The following is a 25079-nucleotide window of genomic DNA, read 5'->3' as shown; positions in this document are numbered from 1 at the left end:
GAATGGTGCATTACCAAGTGTGACCTGTGATAAATTTTATGGGACACAACAGTTTTTTCCAGTCGGTTGCTTTGCATGAATGGCAGGTGCCACATGTGGTGGATGCATTTGTTAAAAACAACCAAAAGCCTGCTTTCAGCTTGACTTCTTGACTGGGATGACTGTATGCTCCAGGGCTGTCACACACAGTAGAAAGAATAATCTGCATCATATGTTTAGAAAAAAACATGAGGATAGAGTATATTTGCTTTGGCTAGTGGTTGTTCTGTTGTCTATGGGTATAATACAGAGGACTTTGATCTTGTCACCTCAGTTTGAGCAGCTGTGACCCTGGTCAGCATGCTCAGAGAATCTTCACAGACAAATGGGCACCTTCCAGATTTCAGATGCAGTTTTTTCTGTACAGTCTTACTGATCAAGTTTTATTTTTTTAAATTTAGCTTCCTTAAAGTTCTCATATTTACAGTCAAAGAGAAAAAAAAGCTGCATGAAAAAACCTTGTAATGCTGGATATAAGCTGTGACTCTTTGGGTTTTTTTGACTTCTATTTGATCAGGGTTTCTGTAACAGCTTCCTTTGCTTTTTAACATTTATATAAATATGTTATATGGATCATATATTATCTTGTTACTGGAAGTGTATACATTTGATACATGCTCCCTTGAACCTTTTCATGGTCACAAAATGTCTATCTGCTCCATTATACTAAGAGGAACACAGAATTGGTAGGGAATGGAATTTGCACTGCTGATTTTATATTTTTAGCTTTCATGTTGTTTATGCAGGATGGAGTCCTGACTTAGTCATTGGTTCACACTGCAGAGATTCAAAATCTTTCATAAAATAGGTAATATAGTCTGTTGGGGGAAACCAGAAAATGTAATTAGTCCATGGTAAATTTACTACTGGACCATGTCTCCGCTAATGGACCTTTCTGGTCTTTAAAATCAGCTTGCTACAGCCCTGAGATTCCAACTCAAAGTGGTTGCATTGCATTGCTTTAGCATTTGTAATTTAACACAACTTTTTCTTTTTTCTTTCCAAAGGCGCCTAAACAGAAATAACCTCCAGTTGCTTTCTGAGCTGCTCTTTCTGGGGACTCCGAAGTTATACAGGCTGTAAGTAGGCACAGCCCAATAACTTTTATTTTGGAAAACGTGGATTTGGTCTGTTATTCTGTCTTGCATTAGAATTTTTGTCTTTTCCCTCACATCACGATAAAATGTGTCTTGGAAAATTGGTATTTTGTTTAAACTGAGTACTTTCTTTGCCTTGCAAGATGTTTTTTAAAATTGTGTTTTACATCTAGGTCGTATACTGATACTTGTATGAGAATTTTGTCATTTATTCCCACTTCTGTAAGGAAGTTTTTCAGAAAAAAATACTTTGATTTTCATTTTCTCCTGTTGGGTTATTTTTAAAAATTTCCTGTGGTAAAAGAGCTAAAAAATGCCTGTGGAGATTCTGACCCAAAGATGCAGCACTGTGTAAGCACTTTTGGGTTTGTGATGTTCTTCTTTTATGGCTATACACACTTGGCCAGAAAAATGATGGCATTGGCAAATGCTAGGTCTGTAGAGAAATTTCCCCTGTGTCCCTCAACAGAGGAAAACAAAGCTAGTAACAAGCTCTGAGGAGAAAAATATTAAATGCTTTACCTTAGATAAAAATGACAATGAATTGAGGAATGACTATTTTGTTTTGATTACATTACTTGGTTTGATAATGTTTTACTCTAGGCAATATTTTAAAATACATTATTTGACTCATTGTCCTTTATAAGAAGCCACTTATTTCTGTTGCAGTTGAAATGTGGAATAAAGTTTAGAATGTTTTATTTGAACAAAATAAATTGTAAGGTACCTTTAAGTTACAGTATGTGTATGGAAGGGATAACACATGACATGCTTAAGTAGGCTTTTATAAGGTTGTACCAGTTTACCCTGTTTTAATTTAGATATGTTTGATACATTTCTTCAGGCTCCAGGTGAGATTTCCGCTGTTGAAATTGCTGGTTAATACTGGGTTTCATCACTTGTGTGCTTGGAAAAAGAAAAGTCAAGTTGGAGGAAAGTGGGATTCCTCTTGTTTCCACTTTACTATATGGAATTATGTTTGAGAACAAATGTGATGCTTTTATTTTTAGTTGATTTTTATTTTACTATTGTGAAATAATAGTTATTTTCTCCCTCCTTATAGCAATATATAATAGCAAACAAAAAATTACTCCTATTACTGTAAACATTTTTTTTGTGCATTTTGTTTTATTCCACAGCCTTAGATGTATACTTTGTTTCCAAAAAATTCCCTGTAGATCTAATGAGCTCTTAAATGACAAGACCAGAAATGCTGCTGAAGGCTTTTTTCCTGACAAACAAAAATATTATGCTCTACTATAACATTATAATATATTCAAATATTTTATTGTATATTAACAATTGAATCTCTTATAATTTCCATCAGCTGGGATAAAGACATTACCTCTATCAGGAAGGAGATTAAAGGGATTTATGGTAATTTTATTCTTCAACCTACAGTGTAATGGTTGCTACCTAGATACATATATAATAGAAATGAGCCATAATTTGCAGGCAAAAAAATGGATTCACACTTCAGTCAAAATCATATTTGAATATATTTATTTCAGAATTGTGTATTTGGTAGATGCTAGTGTTAAATCTCTAATGTCCTTTGACATAAAGCACACAAGTGCTCATAGTGGATATGGAGGAAAGTAAGAGATCACTGGCTTCACAGTATTAAATTTCCTCTGCCTAAGGGTTATTGTTGATCAGACCATGAAAGTGAGTGTCTGGTTATAATGTATTCATGTTTAAAAGAAAATGTGAATGGTAGTAAAAAAATTACAGCTGCTTAGCACTAAATTTGTAATTAAAAAATGCCAGGCCAACAAAGGCACTGATGTTAGTTAAATGTGTGTAGTTAGTTTCCAGATAATGTAGCTTGTTCCCTTTGAAGAATATAAAGTGATTTGGTTTTTTACTTGTATCATTGGATAGGCTTAGATGTATTTACATCCAAATAAATAGTTTTCTAAGAAGAATTAAAGTTCTCAAAACATGATCAATTATATATATGGTTTTTGCTTTGGGTTCAGTATTTATTTTTGGCATTTAACAGCTAATCAAACAATGTGTGCACTGCGAGGTTTCAACATACTGTTGAGCTTCTGTGAATAATAATTACCATTTGACCCTTGGCTGTAAATGAGATGCCAGGTGAAGAAGCACATATGCTTGTTGTGTAGGCTAAATGCAATATAAAAGAAAGAGGTTACACTGTATATGAATTATGATTGGACACAGTTGGTTGCCGCCAGCGGCCGGCTATGCTTTCCCTTTGCTGTCTGCTCCAATTTCTCTTTGGACGGGTTGAGAGAGCACTGCGTGTTCAGGTCAAGATGTTTGCCTAGAAATAGTAGTACAGTTGCAGCTGTGTTTGCTGGAGCAGGAGACTAGTTTAAATAGCATTACCATTTATCCAGTCCATTAACAGAACTCTGTAAAATAATACCAACTCTGCATAAACTACAGGACAGTGTAATAAAATTACAAGCACTTGTTGACAGATGGGAAGTGTAAGTAAAGGAAAGCAATAGGTTGAGAATTTAAAAGAGACAGTGCATTATTTTCTGTGTCTAAAGACACTTCATTTCAAAGGTAGTTAAATTATTTTTCAGGCTACTTTCTTTCCAGTTTAGCAGCCTTCCAAGAAATCTCCTGGAACTAGTTAAAATGGATAATTTTAGTCAAAACAGAAGCTGATTTTCCCATTAAAAGCTATCTATAAAGGTGTTTTGACATAAATATTTCAGTAGGAAGTAGTTAATGCCAAAAATAGTATGAGGAGTGCTGTAGGGTGTATTAGTCTTACCTTGCAAGCAATCTCTCAAAGCACAATGTACATGAGCTTCTGTTTTGATGCAGTACCATTAAAATAAAGGTGCTGTTTGAAATCCCCTGGGATGATAATTTAAGTTCTTGCTCAACAAGTAGTGCTGCTGCAAGGAGGAGCATTCTTTGGTGACCTGTATGCCCACTCATGCTACGTTGTGTTGTGTCAGGGATGGTACCTTAGCACAGACAATGACCACAGCCTAGCGAGTGCTTATCTGAGGCAAATAGATTTTGACTGCTTACTTTGGCTGGTTAGATCACAGTTCATTGATTGTTGTTTGCTGCAGGATACTGAGCTGCAGCTCAGACCCAAGCTGTTTGAAAAATCAGTTGTAAAAAATACCTTTATTAATCAGTGGCACGTAAAGGTTATTGAATTACATGCACAAAGCTTGTCCCTTCTGATTTACATTTCTTGTGCTTGGAATGTGGTTAAGTTTCTTTACTGACTAATAACTGTATAAGTTAGGCAATGTTGGCCTTGAAAGAAAAAGTCAGCCTTTATAATGAATGTTGTCTTATATATTTTTCATTTAATATGTGCACTTGAAGGTACACACTGTGAATATTTCTCCTCTAAAGGGAAAAACCTCCAAAACTTAATGTAATCTGATTCATAACCATCAATTTTGAGATGTCTGTTAGTCACTAAAAAAATTCCTAACAGCAAATAATTACAGAGGAAAAAGTACTGACCATCAAAAAGAACTTTTAAAAATTATCTTAGGCCAGAACAACAGCGGCAGCAGCAACAACAAAACACGCCGTACCGGGGGCCCTTGCAAAAATTCCTCCTGAATTAATTTCTGCCAGCTATGATTAAAGTGTGTGGTACTAGATGTGTCAGACACCATAGTTCTCTGCTTCATTTTACTCTTGGCCTCTTTGGCCCTTGCCACAATAAATCGCACAATGGTTAGGCAGGAATCGCAGGTTGCAGTTGCCAGGGTTACGGTTGTCCTGCCGCACCATCATTACTCATCCCGGCCCGCAGCCCCGGCCCGGGCGGCTCCTCCCGCGGCGCTCGGGCTGCGGCTGGAGGTGCCGCTCGCATCACTTACTGAGCCTTGCGCTGCTTTTACCTCTGCCGAGAGAGGAAAAACCGAAACAAACCGCAAAACACACCACATCAGCTAGGAAGGGAAAAAGGTAATAAGATGGTGCATGTAAGGCACTAGAACAAGGAGTTTAAAATATTTTTAAGTGCTGGACTCCTTATTGTTAAGGTGTAATTTATGATTTTTTTCGTATTTCTTTTAACAGTAATCATGGTGAGACTGTGGTCATGATTTTGTACAAAAGTCACTTTAGTCTGAAACCATTTGAACAACTCAATAAAGGAATCACTCATTAGAAAAATGCTTATTATCTCAAAGCCTCTGAAATATTCCAACTGCAAACAACTGCTCTGGGTGTTAAATCCAATGAGAAGCAAAAAATTAGTTTCCCCTTTTCAAAAGGCAATATTGAAGAATTTTCTCCTTTTGAGAGTAGATTTCTAGTGGCTCTGCTGTCAGGTGAGGGCAGCGGGTTGGTTTCCACTGCGCTGCAGTAACGTTACAGTGTGCTCCACTTTATGGCAGAGGTGGGCTGGAAGGACAAAAAATTTAAGAAACATTAATTCATACATGAATTATGAAGCTACCTTGTTGCTCTGTCCTCCCCAGGGTAGTGTGTGTTTTACTCACTTGTTTGAGTTTTTATGATTTATTATGGTGTGTTTTAGCAGCATGCACACAAGGCAACTTAATTTTATTTTCTTTTTTCATGTGATAGAATTGTCTTGTTTTAGGGCTAAATGGAAGCAAATAAGTCTTCCCTACATTGTATCAGTCTGGCTTGTGTTTTGACTTGTATTTTTTTTTTACCACAGTTGCTTAGTTAAAGTAAAAGAATGTTTGAATTGTTTTATTCAGCCAATTAACTTCAATTGACAAGAATATAGCTATTTTACTGCTAGTTAGTTTTTAAATACTAGCCTTATTTTATTAGCACCACTCTTGAACTGTGTCTGTAATTCTCAGAATGTAACTATCTTTCAAAATTATTATTTAGGGAAGACATGCAGCATATTAAGATAGATATAAATGATTATACAGTTCTAGCTTTATGGTATTGTAAGCCACTAATTAAAAAGAAATTTTTAATATATGGGTAATTACTAATCTCTTTTGCAGTGTGCAAAAGAGATTAGTAATCTCTTGCTGGTTTACTACATCACTGCAGTTTTGCTAACAGGAGGTCTTACTGCCCCAGTCTGGAATGTTTTCAGGGTGAATGGGGTCCCTTATGCTGCATGGCCACTGCCAGTTACATTTCTGGGAGTTTATTTTTGTATAATCCCATTCGGTTGGCAGGCAGGCCTATCTAAAAAGTAAAAGAATTATTATGTATTAAACATATGCTTTTTAAGGTTCATTGCCTGTGAGCATAAACCAAAGTAACTGAGAACATGTTACCTCTGTGCTAGATTTGTAATACCTAATTTCTAGCATTTCTTTTTGGCATGGAAGAACTAGAAGAGAAAGTTTTGTGAGACATTATGAACACTGTTACTTCTGTTACCTGCTCATTTTTAATGTAAAGACAAAAAAGAACTGGGAGCTCAAATGCTTTATTGCAGTTTGACTTGCATGTTCACCTTTTTTTTTTGGTCATACAATCACTTGCTTCTACTTTAAGCTTTCATTCTCTGCTATAATGTTTCAAAATTGAAAATTCTGTCATCTCAAGGTACTGAATAATAATAAAAAAAATACACCACTAGCTTTGCTTCAGACATAAGCATTACTGATATGGCAAGATGGCATTTTAGAGATTTTTGGAAGTGTTGCAAAAATGCTTACAATTCATCAGGTTGATTGATTTTTTAGCAAAGAAACAAGTATTGCTTATATGCATTTGGTGTACAACTTGCAGTAGCTATATCCTAGCAACAGCAAGCATTCAGCCTTAGACTCAGCTGAGTGGAAATGTTGATAGAACCAGAATGAACTTTTGAAATGTAGTTAGAAAAATAAAGGTAAAATGAATTATCACTGTGCAATTATTGGACTTCAAACCTCACTATGTTACTCTTCCTGCCCTTTGTTATAGAATCTCTTAATCTGTTGGCCTTTCCTGAGCTATGCTTTCTTTTGGATTTGCATGTCACCTGCTATGGTGCTGTGCAGGAAAAAAAATGGTGTACCAAATATACAGAAATCAAGTGAATTGTTGTTACTGGAAGTAATAGTATGAGATTTTTAAATTTGGAAAAAAACTATTTTATTGTGAAATTATGCTCTCTATATGTATATTTATATTTTTACTTTTGAAATAATTGGAAGCCATCTTTGAATTGTGGGTAAATTTTCCTTTATTTCTTTAATCATAAAAGCATAATTTTGTTAGTTTTTTTCAAGTGATATTTCTTTTGCTATGGGATAAAATGAAAAGCTGGATGGACTGCTGGGGCTATGAACTGATTTTGATCTGGGCAGATCACTAACTCTTTATGTAAGCTGCAATAATAAGTGATATAGTTGACTAATTTCAGCAAAAGGCATCTATAGGGATATCCACGAGTTGGACTTTGATCCTCGTGGGTCCCTCCCATCACAGAATTACAGAATACTCTGATTCTGTGATGCTTATAATTTATGGGGTTATTTTTAATTAGAACAAACACTCTAAAACTGTTCAGTTGCTTTTAACCTTAATTGGAAATTTATGATAAACACATAACAAAAATGTGGCTTACAGCAATTCTTCTCAACCAACATAAATATCTGTGTTATTTAAATATTTTTATGCTATTAGCTACTGGCAATTAAATATGTCTAATGTGAAAACATGAATCATTAGTTACTCAAGCATAGCTCTATTTAAATAGTGTGGTGGTATTCAGAGTAATTGAGAGGTTTACTTTAGCTATTGTGGTTTTGGTACTTTGACAACAAGCATAAATAATTATCTTCTGTGTTTTTGTTGGACTCATAGCAGTTAAAGCTGACAAATGTGTTTGAATACAAAAATGAAAGTGGCTGGTTTTTGGATCACCTGTAACCATATTCATGTCCAGTCTGAATCAGTCCCTGGGTTGTTCCTGGAGGGTTGACCTCGAAAGCTTTGGTAAATTTTGATACAGGAAACCGTTTAGTCAGGAGTTAAGTAGAAAACTGAAACTCAGTGAAAGAAGTCATGAAAAGTAAAAAAGCATGTCAGAGGAATTGCCATTATTATGTGGTGCAGAAACATGGTGTGAAATGTTATAAAGAGGACATCTGTAAGTCTTGGCTTGCACAGAATGGACATTTAAGTGCAGCCATGTCATCTTGATTAAAAAAAAAAAAGAACAGAAAAGAGGAATAAATCAAGCCAAGGGAAAATCTGAAAGTATAGAGGCTTGTCCCTGTGATGGTAGGTTTCTTCTACAAGTGGAAGATTAAAGCCTAAAGTAACTGAATAGCTGAGAAAAGTCCAAAGAAAAGTTGATTGCTTCCCCTCCAAGAGTTCCAATTGATTGAAAAAAGCCTAATTTAAAGTTCTGTTTGTTCTGTGTCTTAAACCATCAGAATTTTCTTTTAAAACTGGGGGAATGCTCTGGAAGAGAAAGAATCCAAGGATAAAAAGTCATTGCAGGCCAACAATTGTTCCTAATCCTCACAAAATGCTGGAGAAATTAAATTTATTCTTTATTGCTCAAAGTGTTACCTAGGTCACTGGGCGATGGGAAAATTGAACTGGAAGTCGAGTAGGCACAATCTTTGTTTTGTGTCTAGATGCTTAACCTTAGACACGACAAGGCATCTTGGTGTGTTGTGGGAACCTGCTTCAGAGTATTAGCACCAGGACGTTTATTACCCTGGATTTATAATGGGCTCTGCTGTCAGCAGATGAAAATGTTGTGTTTACATTTCAGTGTTAAATGATCATTTAATTAACACCTAAGAGGAAAAAAAAAACCCTTGTGAAATTCTTAGCGGCTTTTATTGTTGGTTTCCGTGGAGGTTTTAATATCCAAGTTATGCTGTGGTTGCTTCTATAATACAGCCAGAAAAGACATTTATGAAGGCAATCAAGAAGGACAGACAGTTTAACCCCTGTTGACCCTTTATCCTGAATGTTGATTTATATAGCATTTTAAATGCATTGAATTTGTTTTAAAGCTTCTTTAAAGTTACTCACACAGCATTCAAATAGCATAATATTTTTCCATGTTAAAATATTTCCCAAAGTGTAAATTTTTATACAAAGCATAGTTTTTCTTAAAAAATAACTAATGTATGTAGATTTTATCAACAAAAATTTTACTGTAGTTAAAAAAAATAAAGTTGTTGGTTTGGCAGATTTGTCTATATGTTTCTGATAAGGATATACAAGCTTCTTTAGGAAAAAACAGAAAAGAAAGTTTGAAACAGACATCATATCTCGTTCTGGTTGTAGTAGCTACTGAGTTCTTCAAAAAGAATAGGAAATTGGCAAGGGAAAGAACATTACTACAAAATTACATAGTCACTTTACCAGCATAGATCTACTTCCATATGTTCCATTGTATCAAAGTCAAGGCTATCTAAAAATTTTAATTTGCTTCTGGGTCCTTCATAATGCTTTTTGTGTAACATTGATCTTCAAACGCTTTCTGCAATAATGTCACCCTAGAAAGCACATTTGAATAGGGCTTTTTTTGCATCCTAGATCTAAAGCTAGATATTCTTTGTTAAAGAGCAGATGATTTTCAACTAATGTGCTTTTACAAACAAGCTGTAGTAAAAATTGAAATTACATATAGATTTAGTGATTCTTTTGGGGGTTGTTTATTATTTGGTCTTTGCTCAGGGAATACACAATTTTAAAGCTTGTTAAGAGAATAATAATAAAAAGCCCAGAACAGTTAAAATCAATTATTGATGATCCACAAATTTTGTGTTCTTTTTGTTTTTCTTGATGATCATACCTTCCTCACATGTCAATAACTGAGTTAGAAAATGCAGGTGGAATCTGCTGATATAGTAAATGTTCCTTTTTTTCCATTCAACTGATGTGAACCATCTAACACTTGGTGAAATATTACAGCTGCAGTGAGGTTTCTACTTGCCAGTGGGATCTTAATGTTTTTCAAACTTCTCTAAATATATTTATTAAGTTGAAATTTAATATTCAGATAGTGACTTGCATTTTCTTTTGTCTCAAATATTTAAGCAGGTGGAGTTAAAACAGTGTATTGCAGTTTCAGTCCTTTCTTCGATGTTTTTAATTGAAAAATAATTTTGCAGTATCCATTTCTTAATTGCCATGTTGGATGAAGGAGCCTTGGGATATGATTAGGATAGATAAGAAAGGCTTACCCTGTACTATGCAGAGCTTGCTCTCCTCTCAGTCCTGGTAGAGCTTGTAGATTTGCTGTGCTGGTGAGTGATTGAGATGAGCAGTGCATGCAGGAAGACTTTGGCTACACTTCCTACGTGCAGAGCAGTAAAATTCACCTGAAACCACGCTGAGCTGTTTGGGACTCTGGGGCCTGGTGGGAAGGTCACATACATCATCTAAGTACCAATTAAAGGGACTCTCATTATGGTAGAGAAAGTGCCAATAAACAAAATGCAGTACTTGGTCTTGGAGAAGAACTGAAGCCAGAGCTGCGGTGATGAACAACCCAGGCTGTTGTCCCAGTCCTTGTAGCTGTTGTAAGGGTACTTGGAGCCAGGGCTGGTGGTTTTGCTTGGGAAAGGCTGCTTGTGAATGCTGAGCGGGGTTTATTCTCTCCCCCAGACACTTGAGAGGCCTGCTCTGCTAATGGCTGTTCAGACCCACCCCATGGAGAATAAAGCTGGGACTTGCAGGGCTCTTTTCATCTTTACAGCCAAGCCCAGGTGCAGGCCCTCCCTGGCTCAAGGGTGTTTAAAGGACCATACTCTGAAGGCTTCTTTCCAGGGCCCTTCGTCTTTAGGGGGAAGAAATAAGGGGCTGAACTGGGGGGGTAATCCTTTCAGCTAGGCACTCCTTGAGGATTTTCAGGGTAACATGGACAAGAGAGAAAAACCTTTGCCTCTTTTCATTTCTCCTTCTGCCTAGACAGTTCAATGGTATTTTTATGTTTGCTGTGTGTGTGTAATCCATGCAGTTGTGGGGAAGGGCTGCTTGTACTTTTTAAGGCAGCATGTACAAGATGAGATTTGGTGGCAATTGTTCAGTGCTTTTGGTATTTTAACATGGGGAAGATAGAATAAACATAAGCTCTTCTTTTTCCCACTTTTATGGCTTTTTTTAGGAGTGGTAGATGGCTGGCAGGGATTTAGATGGTTGACCCTGAAGCTGCAAAGGTTGCATATGGAGTTTGATAAGACCCACTGGGAAGAGTTGCACTGAAGATAGGATAACAGCTAATATAATGAAGGTGGATTTATAATAGCTGCTTCTCTGAATGCAAAGTTATGGCAGGCTTATTAGAGAGAAAAAGAATGTAAACACATCTAAAAGAGGGAGAAGAGAATTTGAGAAGCTTTGCAGAACTAAATAAAGGTATTTAGATAAACTAAAAAAGTGACTCTGACACATATGTATACTGCATGAAAGCAGTGATCATTTCTGAGACTGGGGACAATTCCTATCTGGTCCTTACTACTTCTGCCTAAATGTTAAATCTAGTCAATGATTAATTGATTCTGTCATATTCTCTGTGTTCTTTATGAATTGTGCATTCTTTGCAAAAGGCAAGAGGATTAATGCCCTTCTAGATTTTAGTCATGTCTATAAATTCAGTAGAGCAAATACTTCTGTGTAACTCTCCTATGCCATAACTTGTTATGGCAGTAGTACTGTCCTCATCATTTATGTGCCTACAACACAATAAAAATACCACTCAAAAAGCATTATTTTTTACGTCTGAGTAATTTCTAAAAACGACAAAACAGCTTTTGTGGACAGCCTGCCAAATCTGCAGAGGAATACTTTGCTGCTTGATCTCTAATGGAGTGTTCATGTCAGAGGTGCAGAAGCCAAAACCGCTCATTTGGCACACAGTACGGCGATATCTCATGGCAAAATTTTAGTTTTGTATGTAAGTTTAGCAGATGCCAAATTTAAATTTCAGCTATAAAAAAATAATAATAACCACAGTGTTGCTTTTCCTTGGTTTGTTATTGATGGTAGCCACACACGTTCAGATTTGAGCATTGGTCTAAATGCCAGTCAGGTCATCTTCATTGTTCTGGCTGATAACAGTGGCTTTGAGTGTGTAAAATAAGAGAATCCTTCACCATGTTGTAAGTCTTGGACTAGGAAATAATCAGAAAATTGTTCAACTGTTTTTCAGATCTATAATAAAGATTCCTGTTAGTAAAATTTGTGCAACTAGCATGCCATATTACAGTGAAACTGTTTTGCAACATGCAGTGCACTATCACCTTTGAAGTCTTGCATATGAAACTACATGCTTTGCTCAAAGCTGCTGGGCATGGTCAGTTGTGCCACATACTCCTGAAGTTTTAGATACTGGGGTGAAGTATTTATTTGGTTCATTGTTTTGTAGTCTATTGATTGCTGATCTAAACTGTTTAAATAGCATACCAGTACATTTTGGTAAAGAAAATAATAGTAAGGGATTTAAATTTCAACCAAAAAGGTATATTGGAATTATTTTTTCTGTGGATATGAACTGGAGAATGTGGGAAATACAAAATATGGTAAACTAAAGATTGTAATCACTGGGGAAAAAACTATTGTGAGAGAGTAATAGCTGTAAATGTGCAGCATGGAACAACAACATCATCCCATTTCATGTGTGTGTATCAAAGGCACTGCAGGAAATAGAAAAGAAAATATTTGACTTTGTTATGGAGTTTTGCATAACCAATGGTGATGTGGTTTGCTTTGCAAGTTAATCTCATGGGAAGTTCACTTAAAATGGGTATTTTTTCCATTTTGTTGCAACATTAAAAATATTTCATTTTTATTTTGGCTAAAATGAACTTTTTTTTCTGTTCTTGTGAATCAGGTTGCGAAATCTATTTTGTCTTTTTCCTCAGTAAAATGAAAGAAAATGGAAATGCATTTGAGTTGTAGGGAAGGCTTTAAAATTAGTATGTGCTGTTAGCCTATTTATATGAGTGGAATAGCAAAATAATGTCAGTATCATGTGTGCATGTATATTGGGAAGAACAAACAGCAAAAGTGGGAGAAATGTAGTTGAATTAGGAAGTTGATTGGTCAAGAAGACATTTCTGCAGGGATTTGCAAGTTTTTGAGATGGGTGGCCTAAGAATGTTGCTTGGTGTATATTCAGCATTGAAGTAAAAATAATAATACTACCAGACCCACAAATTCTTAGTAAAGAAATGTAATTGTACAGTTTGCTATAATAATAAATTCCCAAGATTTAGCATTTAGGAGTAAGAGGGCGTTGGATTTTCTCTGTAGTAGCTGAAAATCAAAGCTTTTTCTGTGATTTGTTTTGTTCATTGCTGGTCTCCAAACCATTCTGTTACAATCTCTCTTCATTGTGATTTTATCCACAAAGGTGCCAAGTGGGGAGAGGAGCTGAATTCTTTCTTGCAGTATGAATGACAGCTTGCAGGGCTGTGTTCCATGGGATGGATTTGACTGGGCTGGTGAAAAGGAGTCAGATGGAGCCAGCACTGCTGGCCAGCAGTGCTTCTCATACCCAGATAGGCTCTAGAGAGTGAGTTGGTAGTAGGGAGTGAATTCTGAAACAGGAAAAAGCTACCATTTAACTGAAAGTCACAAATATTTGGCAATTTGATTGCTGATTTGTCTTTTTGTCCGGGGCTGCAGATTACCATAATTGTCATGTAGGACTTAGGCCTAGAGAGCCTTACAGGGCTGGCAGAAAACTGTATTATTTCACATACTTATTCTAGAGAAATTCAGATTAAGGTGCATAAGAATTGTTGCTTGTTGAATAAACAAAAGTAGAAAGCATTTTGTATTAAAAAAACATAGTTTTGTTCCTGTTGCTGTAAAAGACTTCAAAGTCTGTTTCCTGAAGTAAAGCACTATTAACATAACCACTCAGTTTTGAGTATTCCATGGAACAGGAATTTGAGTGTTCACAACTCTGCCTTTCATGCCTACAGCAAGGCATCACTGTGGGTGAGTGATGTGTGGGCCTGAAAATGCATTAGCACTGGTAGTTCTTTGGCCCTTCACCATTACTGTTTTAAATACTAACATTTTAAGACAAACAAAAACAACTCCCAAAGAATTGAAACAAATCCCAGTGTTTGAGAAGTAGTCAAAGAGAAAATGCCAATAAAGGTGGAGATGTCTCTCTTGAAAAGATTTCTCTGTTTCTCCAAAAGAAAATAGTTAGGAAAAATATCTGTATCCATTAAATTTTGCATTATAATTTGATGGATTGGAGACATAAATTTGGAACTTAATATCTTCATATAGTGAATAAGAATGTGATGCTGTAATTTTAGTTTCCTTAGAAATGCACAGTTTTGTAATTGTGTACTTTTGTTGAAAATGGAACTTAAACTAGTTTCCTGTAACAATGTTCAGAGCTTCCTTTTTGCATTATTAGCTGTGTGTGGAATTTTTTTGTAAGAAAGTCTGCTGCTATTAATGTGTTTTGTTCACTTTACTTGCATTTTTAAATTACAGTTGTATGATTAAATTTTTTTGTTGTGTTTTATTTTGGCTTCTGAACTTGAGATGATTTCTCAAATAGTTTGCTAAATGGGACTGTTGCTGAGAAGTCTTCAATGGTGTAATCTCATTCTGCACAATAACAGTGCAGGTCCCCTGTAAATTTGGTAAGTGTTTAAAAAAGGGCAAGTAGTTTTGATATGCCTAAAGAAAGATACAAACAGAAGATAATCACTGTATCTGTACTGCTCAAGTGTAAGGTCATCATCATTTTGGCATGTCCTGGTTAATGAATTTCCCTGGGTATGCTAGGAATGTCTTTCTAAATAAAGATACAGAGAACTCATATCTTTCTTTTCATATAGAAAGGAGAATAAATGCTGTATAGAAAGCTATAACTAGTAATTAAGAAAACCCAAACAACTTGAATTATGCTCAGTGTTTCAGTTGGGTGGTCCAGAAGAAGATTGAAAAGATGTTCTGAATTTGGTTTCTGTTCCTTACTGGAGAAAAATATTGTATAATCAGAAATCATATTTTAATTGATGTTTTGTTTTGCTTTATTTGCTTAATACCAATATCCTGCTGTGTGTAGTTTTTATCAGCAGTGCTTTTGGGGCTGTGTAATGTTTAGAGAGGATTACACTATGGAAAACTTTCCAAATTAGAGACTTTTTTTAAAAAAGAAAAATTAATTCCTTTCAAAAGGAAACTTAGTAACTTTTTAGGAGGGGGAATCAGGGGGTGTGGTTAAAACATTTGATAAGTGTGGTTGTCTGTCTGTTTTTTCCTTTTTGTTTTGTTTTTGCACGTTTTGTTGAAGATACAAATCTGTAGGAACTGCTTCAGAAGGCATGAAAAAGGAAAGGTAAAGGAAAAGTAAAGAAATACTTTGTGTTGAAGTTTTATACAGAATTTGTACCCTGAAATAAGCCTAGGTAGTGTTTGAACACAGGGGAATTTCTTAAAATAAACACAGTCACGAAGGGAAAATGTGATAATGACTTGATGATGATGAGTGTCTGCTGTTACGGGTCCAGTGCGATGCAAGTGCCAACACCCCAGCCTCTACTCCACGATCCAAATTGTAATGAAGGAATTTGGCGGCTCTGATGCCTTTATGTGAACATATTCCTATGGCTCTGAAGATAAATAGTTCCAAAATGGAAATACTAACAAATATTTAGTCATTTCCAAGCAGATTAGAAGTGGAAATAGACATACTATAGGAACGAAGATAAATAAGAAATATATCTTTTGTGTGCATATTTTCCATTCCTGTTTCCCTGGGCTGGTTTTTCCTTTTAAAAAATCAGTGTATTTCGACGGGTTATATTCACTCTTTTTGTAAAGGTCACATCCCCATTTCTTGATTTGTTTCAGCTTCCTTCCTGCTTTCCCTCTCTGTGACTCTCTTCTTATGCAAACATCAGCCCTGATTAAAGTCTAAAACTCGCGGAAAATGTTCAGTACCAGATTGTGGGCTGGTGAGCTGTCCGACAGCCGAGATCTGTCTAATGGAGAGCAAGAGTTCACATTTGTTCCCTAAGGCAGGCTCCCTCTTGTGGATGCTGAGCCAGCTACTGCCAGATTCCCTGAGCTTCCTAGCCTTGGACTAACTTAGCCTGGAATTCCACATAGGTGTGTTTCTTTGTTTTTTTTTTTTAAAGTTAGTATGTATATATAATTCAGATGTCAGTTGTTTTTGTCCTTTTTGTTTTGGTTTTTTTTTTTTTTTTTTGTATCCTCAAGTAATTTTCAAGTCAGGCTGACCTGAAAAGTCTTTACTCAGAAAGAAGGTTTGAGAGTAGGAAAATTATTGTTAGGACAGAAATGTTTTAACTTTTTTGTGAATCCTGTTTTTGATGCAGCCTCTGATGCTGTTTTTTTGATAAAAGCAATTTCCATATAAACATGTTCTGTTAGCTTTTTCTAAATGTTCTGCTTAGCTTCTCTGCTAAATGAAGTTGTGTCCAATAGTAGATGTCTAACATAGGATACTGATACCACTGTGAGCATCAGCACTGGCAGCTGGGAGGTTATTTCAGATTATTTCTGTCAGGTTCTCCAGGTAACTCTACCAAAGATCAGGGACAGATGTATTGCTGGGTGGAATGGTGTGCCTTTTGTTTGTCTTCCATGATGGTGCAGGGCTTTGCAATGGAATGTGGGCTGTGGCCCATTTTGGAATTTTGGAATTTAAAATTCAAGATTTCAAGGTTAGGATTTCAAACTGTGGTAAAGGCATTTTTTTTTTACCCTCTTCACTTGACTGCCTGTTTCTTGCAAGGTGTTTAATGCAGCTCATTGAGTAGACTTATTTACACAGGCTTAAGAGGCTTTTCTGCTTGCTCACCAGCCCAGGCTGAATGACTCATCTGAGATCAAACTGTTGATAGAGGAGGTGCTTTTGGAGCTGCAGATGGCACTGCCAGCATCTTAATGAAATCTGGTGCCAAGGGAAGCATATGAAAAATGTAGGAAACAATATTGAAAATTGCATGTGAGGCTTGAAAAATGGTGATGTGTCTGTAGATGGAAGATGTGTGTTTTTCATCATGAAGAACTCAATCTTCCTCACTCTTCCACTTCCATCACTGCCAGCTCTAGCCCTGAAGATTTCTTAATGGCCTACAATTAATTGATTTGATGACTTTATCAATGTCTTAGTAGTTGACATTATCTCTAAAGTGAATTACAGTCTTGTTGGAATATGGTTTTTTTTGAAATTCAGAAACCTTCTGGTCCTTTCAGATTCCATTTTTCCTGTCACAGTACTAGCTAGTGCTGTTGTAATAATGTGCATATGGTTTCCTGGCTGACAGATCTAATTGTTTGTTCTCAGATTATTCTTAATCCTTGAGTTGTTGTTTGCTAATTTCAGTCATTTTCTTGGGGTGAAATGGGTAAGATGACTCTAAGAAGGAAATTGCAGACTGCTCATGGTGCAGCCTCACCAAACAGCGAAATTGCATCATGAATCAGGATCAAGAAATTTGGCAAATTATACGACTACTTTTTTGTATACAGTCACTTGACAATGCAGATTATAATTCCTGGATATGTGTTTTATGTGTAAGATGAAGAAATCACCTTACATGTCTGAATTAAGATGGCTATTAGTAAAACCATGGCTATTACAAAAGCACCATTAGATTTATATTGGGAAAAAGATGCCACTGTTTCTCCTGCTTTTGTGGACCAATATTTTGTTTGGCCAGCTGCAGGGGGTTTTGTTTCCTTGAGAAATGTAAGCTTGCCAAACCTGAACCCGGAGTCACAGGGTGGAGTAGTTCAGTACAGAAGTTTTTATTTCCTCACCAATACAGACACTACATATTGCAATCAAACTGTAATTTGATTAACTTTCCTGAGCAGTCAGGAGGAGCTTTATGCTGGTCAAATCCCTTTTTACACATCATGGATCAATGAAAGAAAAAAATTATGTGCAAAGAAATAGAGGCTTATTTAATAGATATCAACAATAATTTCTGAAGATGCTTCAGATGTTCTCCTCGTATAACTTGTCAGATCCCAGGGGATATCATGTTTAGTCATGCTTCTTCCATACTTCTGTTATCAAACCCATCCAATTCTTGGGTGCAGTGAAATTTTTTTGTCTTCTCGATATCTTCACTATGTTATTTTTCATCGCTGTCCTGAACCTCATCATGATGTTACTAGTTGGTGACTTTCACTGTGAGCTCAGCTGCTAGACATTGTGATGTCTAGATTTCTGTTGTTTCTGGAGAATATGACATTTTCTCCTACAAATTCACTTCTGCATTCTTAATGAAAAATCTACTTTTCTTTACTATAAATGATTGCAAGATGCTTTGTGTTAAAGATGCTTTGTGTTTTCCTATTTCTCCTATGGGATGCATGCAGTGCAGGAGAAAAACAAATTACTTGCTCACTTTGAAGTCACACACACTCACACATTCTTATCAATAAAATATTGAAAACATCCCCCAAGACCAATGAAAATAGTACCTGGAAAATAAACATGTATTTTAGATAGCTGTATGGGATTTTCATATCTGATTGCCCAAAGGTAACCATGACATTACATTTTGTTCCCTGAGCATGCTAGTTGCTTTAGTTTGGTATATGTGTCTATTATTGTGTTAAAAATTTTAATTACTGAGGTTTGTGAAACTGCTTCCAAATACAAGGGGTATTTGTAGAAAGCTGGGTAGATTGACAAGTGATTGACAGGGTAAACAGTCTCACTGTGTTCTGATATGCTATGCTGTGGTGCAATGCTAGAGACACCTCATAAGCCTCAGGAAGTAGCTGCAATCCAATTTTTATTAAACTTTTACTGCTAATGTATCTTGACATTATTGTTAATTAGGAAACTAAATGTGCCACTGTGTTTTTTTTCTTCATTTCTTTAGAAAGCTTTACTGTTATCTTGCATTCTTATAAAACTTTAGTGTGACATCACTCAAGAGTGATGTATTTGTTTGTATTAGTAAAATACAGTGTTGGCAAGAGGAAGTTAATACATTGTTCTTTCTCCCATGTTTTTCATAACATGGAAGAAATAATAAAAACATTGTTTTTATTATTTTTGTAATGTGAAAAATCTTTAGATGACAAAAGCTTTGGCAGGTGTGATACTGCAGAATAACACCTATTCCTTCCAAAACAAGATCCTCCTAGAAAATGAACATTAATTCTATGTAGCTCTTAATATTCACTGACAGAGACACAGCTTTACCTTCTCTCACCCTCTTGTTTTCCCTGCCACCTGCTCTCTGCAATGCACCAAAGAAAGAAAAAATCAAACTGAAAAACCCTCTGGAAAGACAGATAACTTCATTGATTTGCCCTTGAATATCTTTTCTTCTTCTTCTTTTTTTTTTTTTTTTTTTGTAGCATCAAGACAATATTAGTAGATTTGAGGATAGAAGGACTATAATGACAAATATTTAGTTTTTCAGCTGAAGACCATTATTGATATTTAAGTAAAGAAAGATAATTCACATCTTTTGAAAGCTTTGCTCTTTAACATCATGCCTATATTTCTTAGTGGGAAATCAAAGAGAGCTAGTGTAAATTTTGGCACAATGCTGCAACTTAGTCTTGAGGTGTCCTGTGTGGGTCACACAGGCACATCAATTGCATCATTCCCATCTCAGGTTAGGGTGGCTCATGCTGTTACCTTGCTGACTGGATCTTTTGCTGAGAAACTGGCTCCTTACCTGTTCTTAGACTAGGCTCTCCTTTCAAACAAGTGGCTCTCCTTTTCCATGCTGCCTGGAGATTTCATCCAGTTTGTCAACTTGCTTGTCTTCTCCAGCTGGAATATGGCCAAGTCTGTTAAACTATGGTAAATCTGTGATAAAAGACCCTATAGTCAGGATGAAAACTTATTTCATTCTCTTTTTAGTGCAGTAAAGTCAAGTGACTAGAACCTCCTTAGGATGCTACTGGTTTTTTAAAACAAAACCCAGTATATTTAGGTTTTTTACCTCTATATTAAATATAGTGATTTCACCTTACTTCTTCCTAAAATGTCAGTGTGCTGCTGTAACCATGCCATATAATTTAAGACATTTCCACCTCCATAGTGGACGTTGCCCTAAAAATTATAGCTTTTGTGGTTGTGACAAATGATTCAGCATAGACTGGAGAGCTCTGAGCATGCTGCAGAACAAATAGCAGCAAAATGTGTTGCGAAAATGGAAAAATGTCTTTTGATAGTGAAATAATTTTTTTTTCCCTTAAATTCTTAACACAGTATGTTCTACTATCTTCAGCTGGACCTGTAACCTTGCCCAAGTGTTTTGTTAAGCATTGGCAACACCTAGAGAATTGGGTTAGGCTTGTTCTGCTCATTCTCAGGAAACTGCTGAACCAAAGTGTCTGGAGCTCTCTGGAGGGTGGGGGTTTCAAGTAGAGAGCAAAGAAATGCACTAGCATTCAGATCCTTTCCACTCCTGAGGAAGCAAGGCTGCTTCTAGAAACTGGAAGAGAAAGGTTGTGGATACCAAGAATAGAGTGACTGAAATAAATGAGCTCATCATAGGATGAGGGATTTTTCATAAGAGACAGGAAATAGAAGAGAGCAATCAAACTAGTAGTGGAAATTACTGAATTGACAATACATATGGCAGTTCAGTTCTGGGTATATTTTTTCATGGTTTAGCAAGAGCCTAAGCATCTTGAGGCTTGAGTAATACTTTTTACTTTGGCAGTAAATATTAGGAGAATTTTTATTCAAGCACTGTTAAATCTTTCATAAAAGATTCCAAGTATTTGAATGACAAAATTATTATGCTTCCTCTAATAACCTGGACCTCCAGAGGGATTTTGCATGTGTTTTTCTGCATTATGGGCTTCAATGCCTCTATTATCCAAATATATATAATTTAATAGGAAAAGTTTTCAAAAGGTTTTAAGCCAACAAAATTATACATAATGTGCAATAAAGAAACCGAAACTAGCAAAATTTTAAAAAATGTATGTGAGTGTAGAAGATGGAATTAGTATGGGTAATATCCTGCATTTCAAAACAATGCTGGAAATACTAGTAGTTCTTGACATGATTTGATTCTGATTGCATTGGTTAAATTGGGCATTTAATTGGTAAATGAATCCCAAATTCACAAACTAGATGAAGTTTAAAAAAATACTCTCAGAAACTATTTTATCTGAGTTAGTAGAATTGGGTAGCCTGATAAAGTATCTCAACAGAAGCTGTTTTCTTAGTGAATTAATTTCTTTTATTTCTTTTAGAATAGAAAATAATTTAGTTCTAGAATTTGTAAGCCAAAAAGTATTCCTCAGAACTGTGTTCCTGTTCTTTTTAGTCTGTATTTTTGCCTGTGGAAAAGGTCTAATTGGTAGCAACTGGTGGTCTGTTCTGAAAAAAAATAAATTGTTCCCTCTCTCACCAGTTCTATCAATTAGATACATCAATGTAAAACTATGTTGTCTTTTCATGTTCATGTGAATATCTGCCTGATTTCAAATGAAAGTTTATTGTTGTGTAGTAGTTTGAAGTGTTTGATGAGAAGGTAGCTCTGATTACAGTAGTATTTAATTGTCTTATGAATTATGTTAATCTTCTGTTAGTTTATTCTTTTTGCTGTAAAATTACCTTTAATAGACCATGCCTTTAAAAATGCCTTCTTTTTTTTTCTAAGTGGAGCATTCTAAAGTTTATGTTTTGGAGAAAAATTTCCTGAATTCTATAGAGTGGTGGAGAATAAAGCAGATTTTTATAGATACCACTGTAGGAACAGCATGTAACAGCATAGTTAAAAGGGGGGTGGGGCAGAAGGTTAAAAAAAAAAAGGTAGTTTTTTAAACTTTTTTTCTGTCTTCATGGTCTCCTATTTCATTTTGCCTACTCCAGGGGCTAATATTCCTGCCACCTTTCTGGAAGTCTAGGGGTATCCTGACAGCCAAAAATTCTTTGTACCCCTCTCAAAATTTAGCTTTGCTTGCTCCTGTCTCCTGAGCCACCACTTCTGCCAGCCTGTGCTTTGAATGAGGTAACTGACTGAAACTATTTTCTGTGTGTGTTTGAGAAATCTGTTCTCAGAGATCCAGCTGAAAAGGGCAAGGCTGGAAGGATCATGTCATAAAAGCTTCCTTCTGACTCTAAATGCCTTTAAGGAGATGGAAGCCAAGACAAATGAGCTATCCCCTACAGTGTATTACTTTGGTCGAGCTGACTTTGCCACCATCTGTCTAAATGGTGGTGATGTATTTTTGAAATAAATCATGGAACTCAAATAGTTCAGATGAGTTTGGTAGCTCGAGTCTGCTGATGTCTGTATGGAAGTGTGCATTTCTGCTGGGAGCTCAGCAGGTTCAGGAGAAGAGCCTATGTTGCTACTAAGTTTTTCTCCCCAGGGTGATGCAGCTTAATGTTTTTCACATGTTTGTCTTAGCAGTGCAAGGCCATGTTGCACTCTAGGAAATGAGTGCACAGTCCTTGGTTTATGCCCTACTTTTAGTGTGTATTGTGTGGGAATGGGACAAGGAGTCTAGCCTTCAGGATAAATGTTGAACAATGAATATGACCTGTGTATCTTTTGTTATTATTCTGTTTTCTGCTGTGTTCTCATAAATGATAGAAGGAAATAGGTAAAAGATTTATCTAATCCTATCTTCCTAGCTGAAACTGCTCTCTTGGGAATGCTTAACAGCTGATTCATTGTTAGGCTGAGGAGGTGTCACAAGTGCAGTCATAGGTCTATTATGCTCTCACTACCCAGGTATTGGAGTTAGCCTACCTTTGTCACATACAGGGTTGGGGTACATGATCAGGGAGTGGATGCTGCAGACACCTTGGCTGAAATTGGGGTTCATGATGTCTGTGGTGTATTAGATAGGTGATCTGAAATCCACTCATAAAATACAGTGAAGATCAGTGTTGAGAAGGACAAATTAATGCAGAATGCATACACGAGATAGCATGGTAAAAGACGACTTGTGAGTGATTTTGGAGGTCACAGGATAATGTTAAGTCATAGTTCTGTTGCAGAAAAGGCATTTAGTCTCTCTGACCTACTAAAGCTCCTGCTGTAAGAGGGCTGGATCATCTTCTGTCTGGTGCTTATCTGTGTCTAGTTTGGGACACTTTCTTATAGATGATTATAGAATTATGGAAACTTTATAGAGGACCAAGCCTTAAAAAGAATTATAACCAAGGTCTACAGAGTTTAGGGAATGTAGGTCCTCAAAGCCTTGAAACAGTTGGGTTTGTTTATACTGGAGGGGAGAGGACTGGGCAGTAGGAGAAGAATGTTAGAGTTATTAGCAACTAGTTGGTTTTTTTCACTCCTCTCCAGCAGCTTCATTTGGAGTGATGAGTTTAATTTAAAAACTAGGAAACATTTTTCTGTTATCTGAATTAGTGAAAGGCTACCAAGGCTTTTGGAAAATGTACTTCAATGGATATTTTAAAGATTGAGTTGATAACATCTGGTAGGGGATTATTTAGCTGTGTAAACTGATTCTGACTCAGTGATGCTTTCACAAGCTAAGCATTTAGAAAGGTCTTGTCAACATATTTTTTTTTGTAATTATGAGAAGAATTTGGTAATTTTAATAATTATGTTGCCATATTTATTGTGAAATTCTATTTCATCATAATTAATGTGAAATGCTTTCTGTAAGAAATTCAGTTAATTCACATTGAAATATTTTGGAATATAAACCATTTTTTCTTCTTTTTTAGTTTTATCCTGCTGAGCCACAAACTAGGTTACAGAAAAAACTAAATTATTTATATTATTGTGACTTCATTTCTGTTGCTCTTTTTAATAATGTAACAGAAGAACACAAATGTATTTCTTGAGCTTTTAAAAAGTCTTCACCAACATTTCTTTCCTTAATGGCTATTCATTTTTGATCTGGATGTAAGTTACAGCATCACTGTCTTAAGTGTTCTGGTTTGTAATGTTTTAATTCTGTTGTTGAATAAATGAACTTCTACCTTCACAAAGTAATAATCAGTTTAGTAGGTGGAACATTTCTTTCATTGAATGTTACTATGAAATGCTATGGAAAGGCTTTTGACAAAGCTAAAGTTAGTGTTCTAGCAGCAACAGTGAAATTAGGTGGCTTTTCATCAAGCTCCTGCTTTTGACAGAGAAAGCATCATTAACAAAGAAGAATGCATTTTACTCTGAGTGGGGCAGAAATTAAAACCTTCTGGATTACTTCAACAGTGAAAAAGAGGGTAATAGTCAAAAGAAAGGCTTTACTAATATAAAAAAGGCTTAGTATTTAGTAGAATTATTCTGCTAAAGAAGAATACTATATACTTTATACTTTTCTGCTATGCCTTATATGTATTAGGAGCAAAAAACTATCCAGTGGTTTTCATATTTAATGGCCTCTTACTTTTAAAATCCCACTTGTAAGTAATGCAGCATGTGGCACTGAAGATTTTGTTAGATTTCATGTTGTTCTAAGATCTAGATCTGGCAATTTCTGTAATGAGGGGGAAAAATCCCTAGATATAAATTTAATAATTTATATCTATAGATATTAATTTATATCTATTCTGTTTTCATCTTTCAGAAATTTTCACTCAGACATGAAAATGTATTATGTTCTTCCCCTAGTGCTTTTGAACTGTGCTATGACTTGTATCTTTTATCTGTTTCAGATTTGTTATGGTCTAACATGTAGGACTGTTTCCAGAAAAGCAGAGAACTCAGTGCTTTTGGATTAATTTATTTTGCTTGCTTACAAATTAATTATTTTCCTTTTCTCTCTGTAGCATGACCTTTTACTTCTTTCCTTATTAGTTTGTCTGAGCCTTAGATTTTAAGCTTCTTGAGATGCTGAGAGGTGCATGGTACCTGTTTTGTGGGCTTTAAGTAACTTTTTTTTTTTACAGCAAACAAGGTGTAACTTAGAACTTTACTTGTGAAGATGTAATTGCATTGTGATCCTGATATCTTTTGTACTAGCCAGAAATCAATTCTTCTGTTTGAACTTCTTAATAATTATTTTGGGTTATGTTCTCACCTTTACATTTAGTCTCTAGAATACCTGGAAAGATAAAATAATTTCTCTGCCACATTGCTTTAGCAA

General features: G+C 35.8%; 1 protein-coding gene across 2 annotated transcripts in view; it reads left to right on the top strand.

The window, feature by feature from the left end:
- SLIT2 (slit guidance ligand 2) overlaps positions 1 to 25079 on the top strand; it is a 257865-nt gene that overhangs the window by 19414 nt on the left and 213372 nt on the right. For both annotated transcript variants that reach the window (XM_009099760.4, XM_018925278.3), the window contains exon 4: positions 1047 to 1118. In XM_009099760.4, the coding sequence (XP_009098008.3) occupies positions 1047 to 1118 (72 nt within the window). The remainder of the gene's footprint in view (positions 1 to 1046; positions 1119 to 25079) is intronic.

Source organism: Serinus canaria, chromosome 4 (genome assembly GCF_022539315.1).
Source record: "Serinus canaria isolate serCan28SL12 chromosome 4, serCan2020, whole genome shotgun sequence".
Taxonomy (NCBI): domain Eukaryota; kingdom Metazoa; phylum Chordata; class Aves; order Passeriformes; family Fringillidae; genus Serinus; species Serinus canaria.
This window is presented reverse-complemented; position numbering and strand designations above follow the sequence as displayed.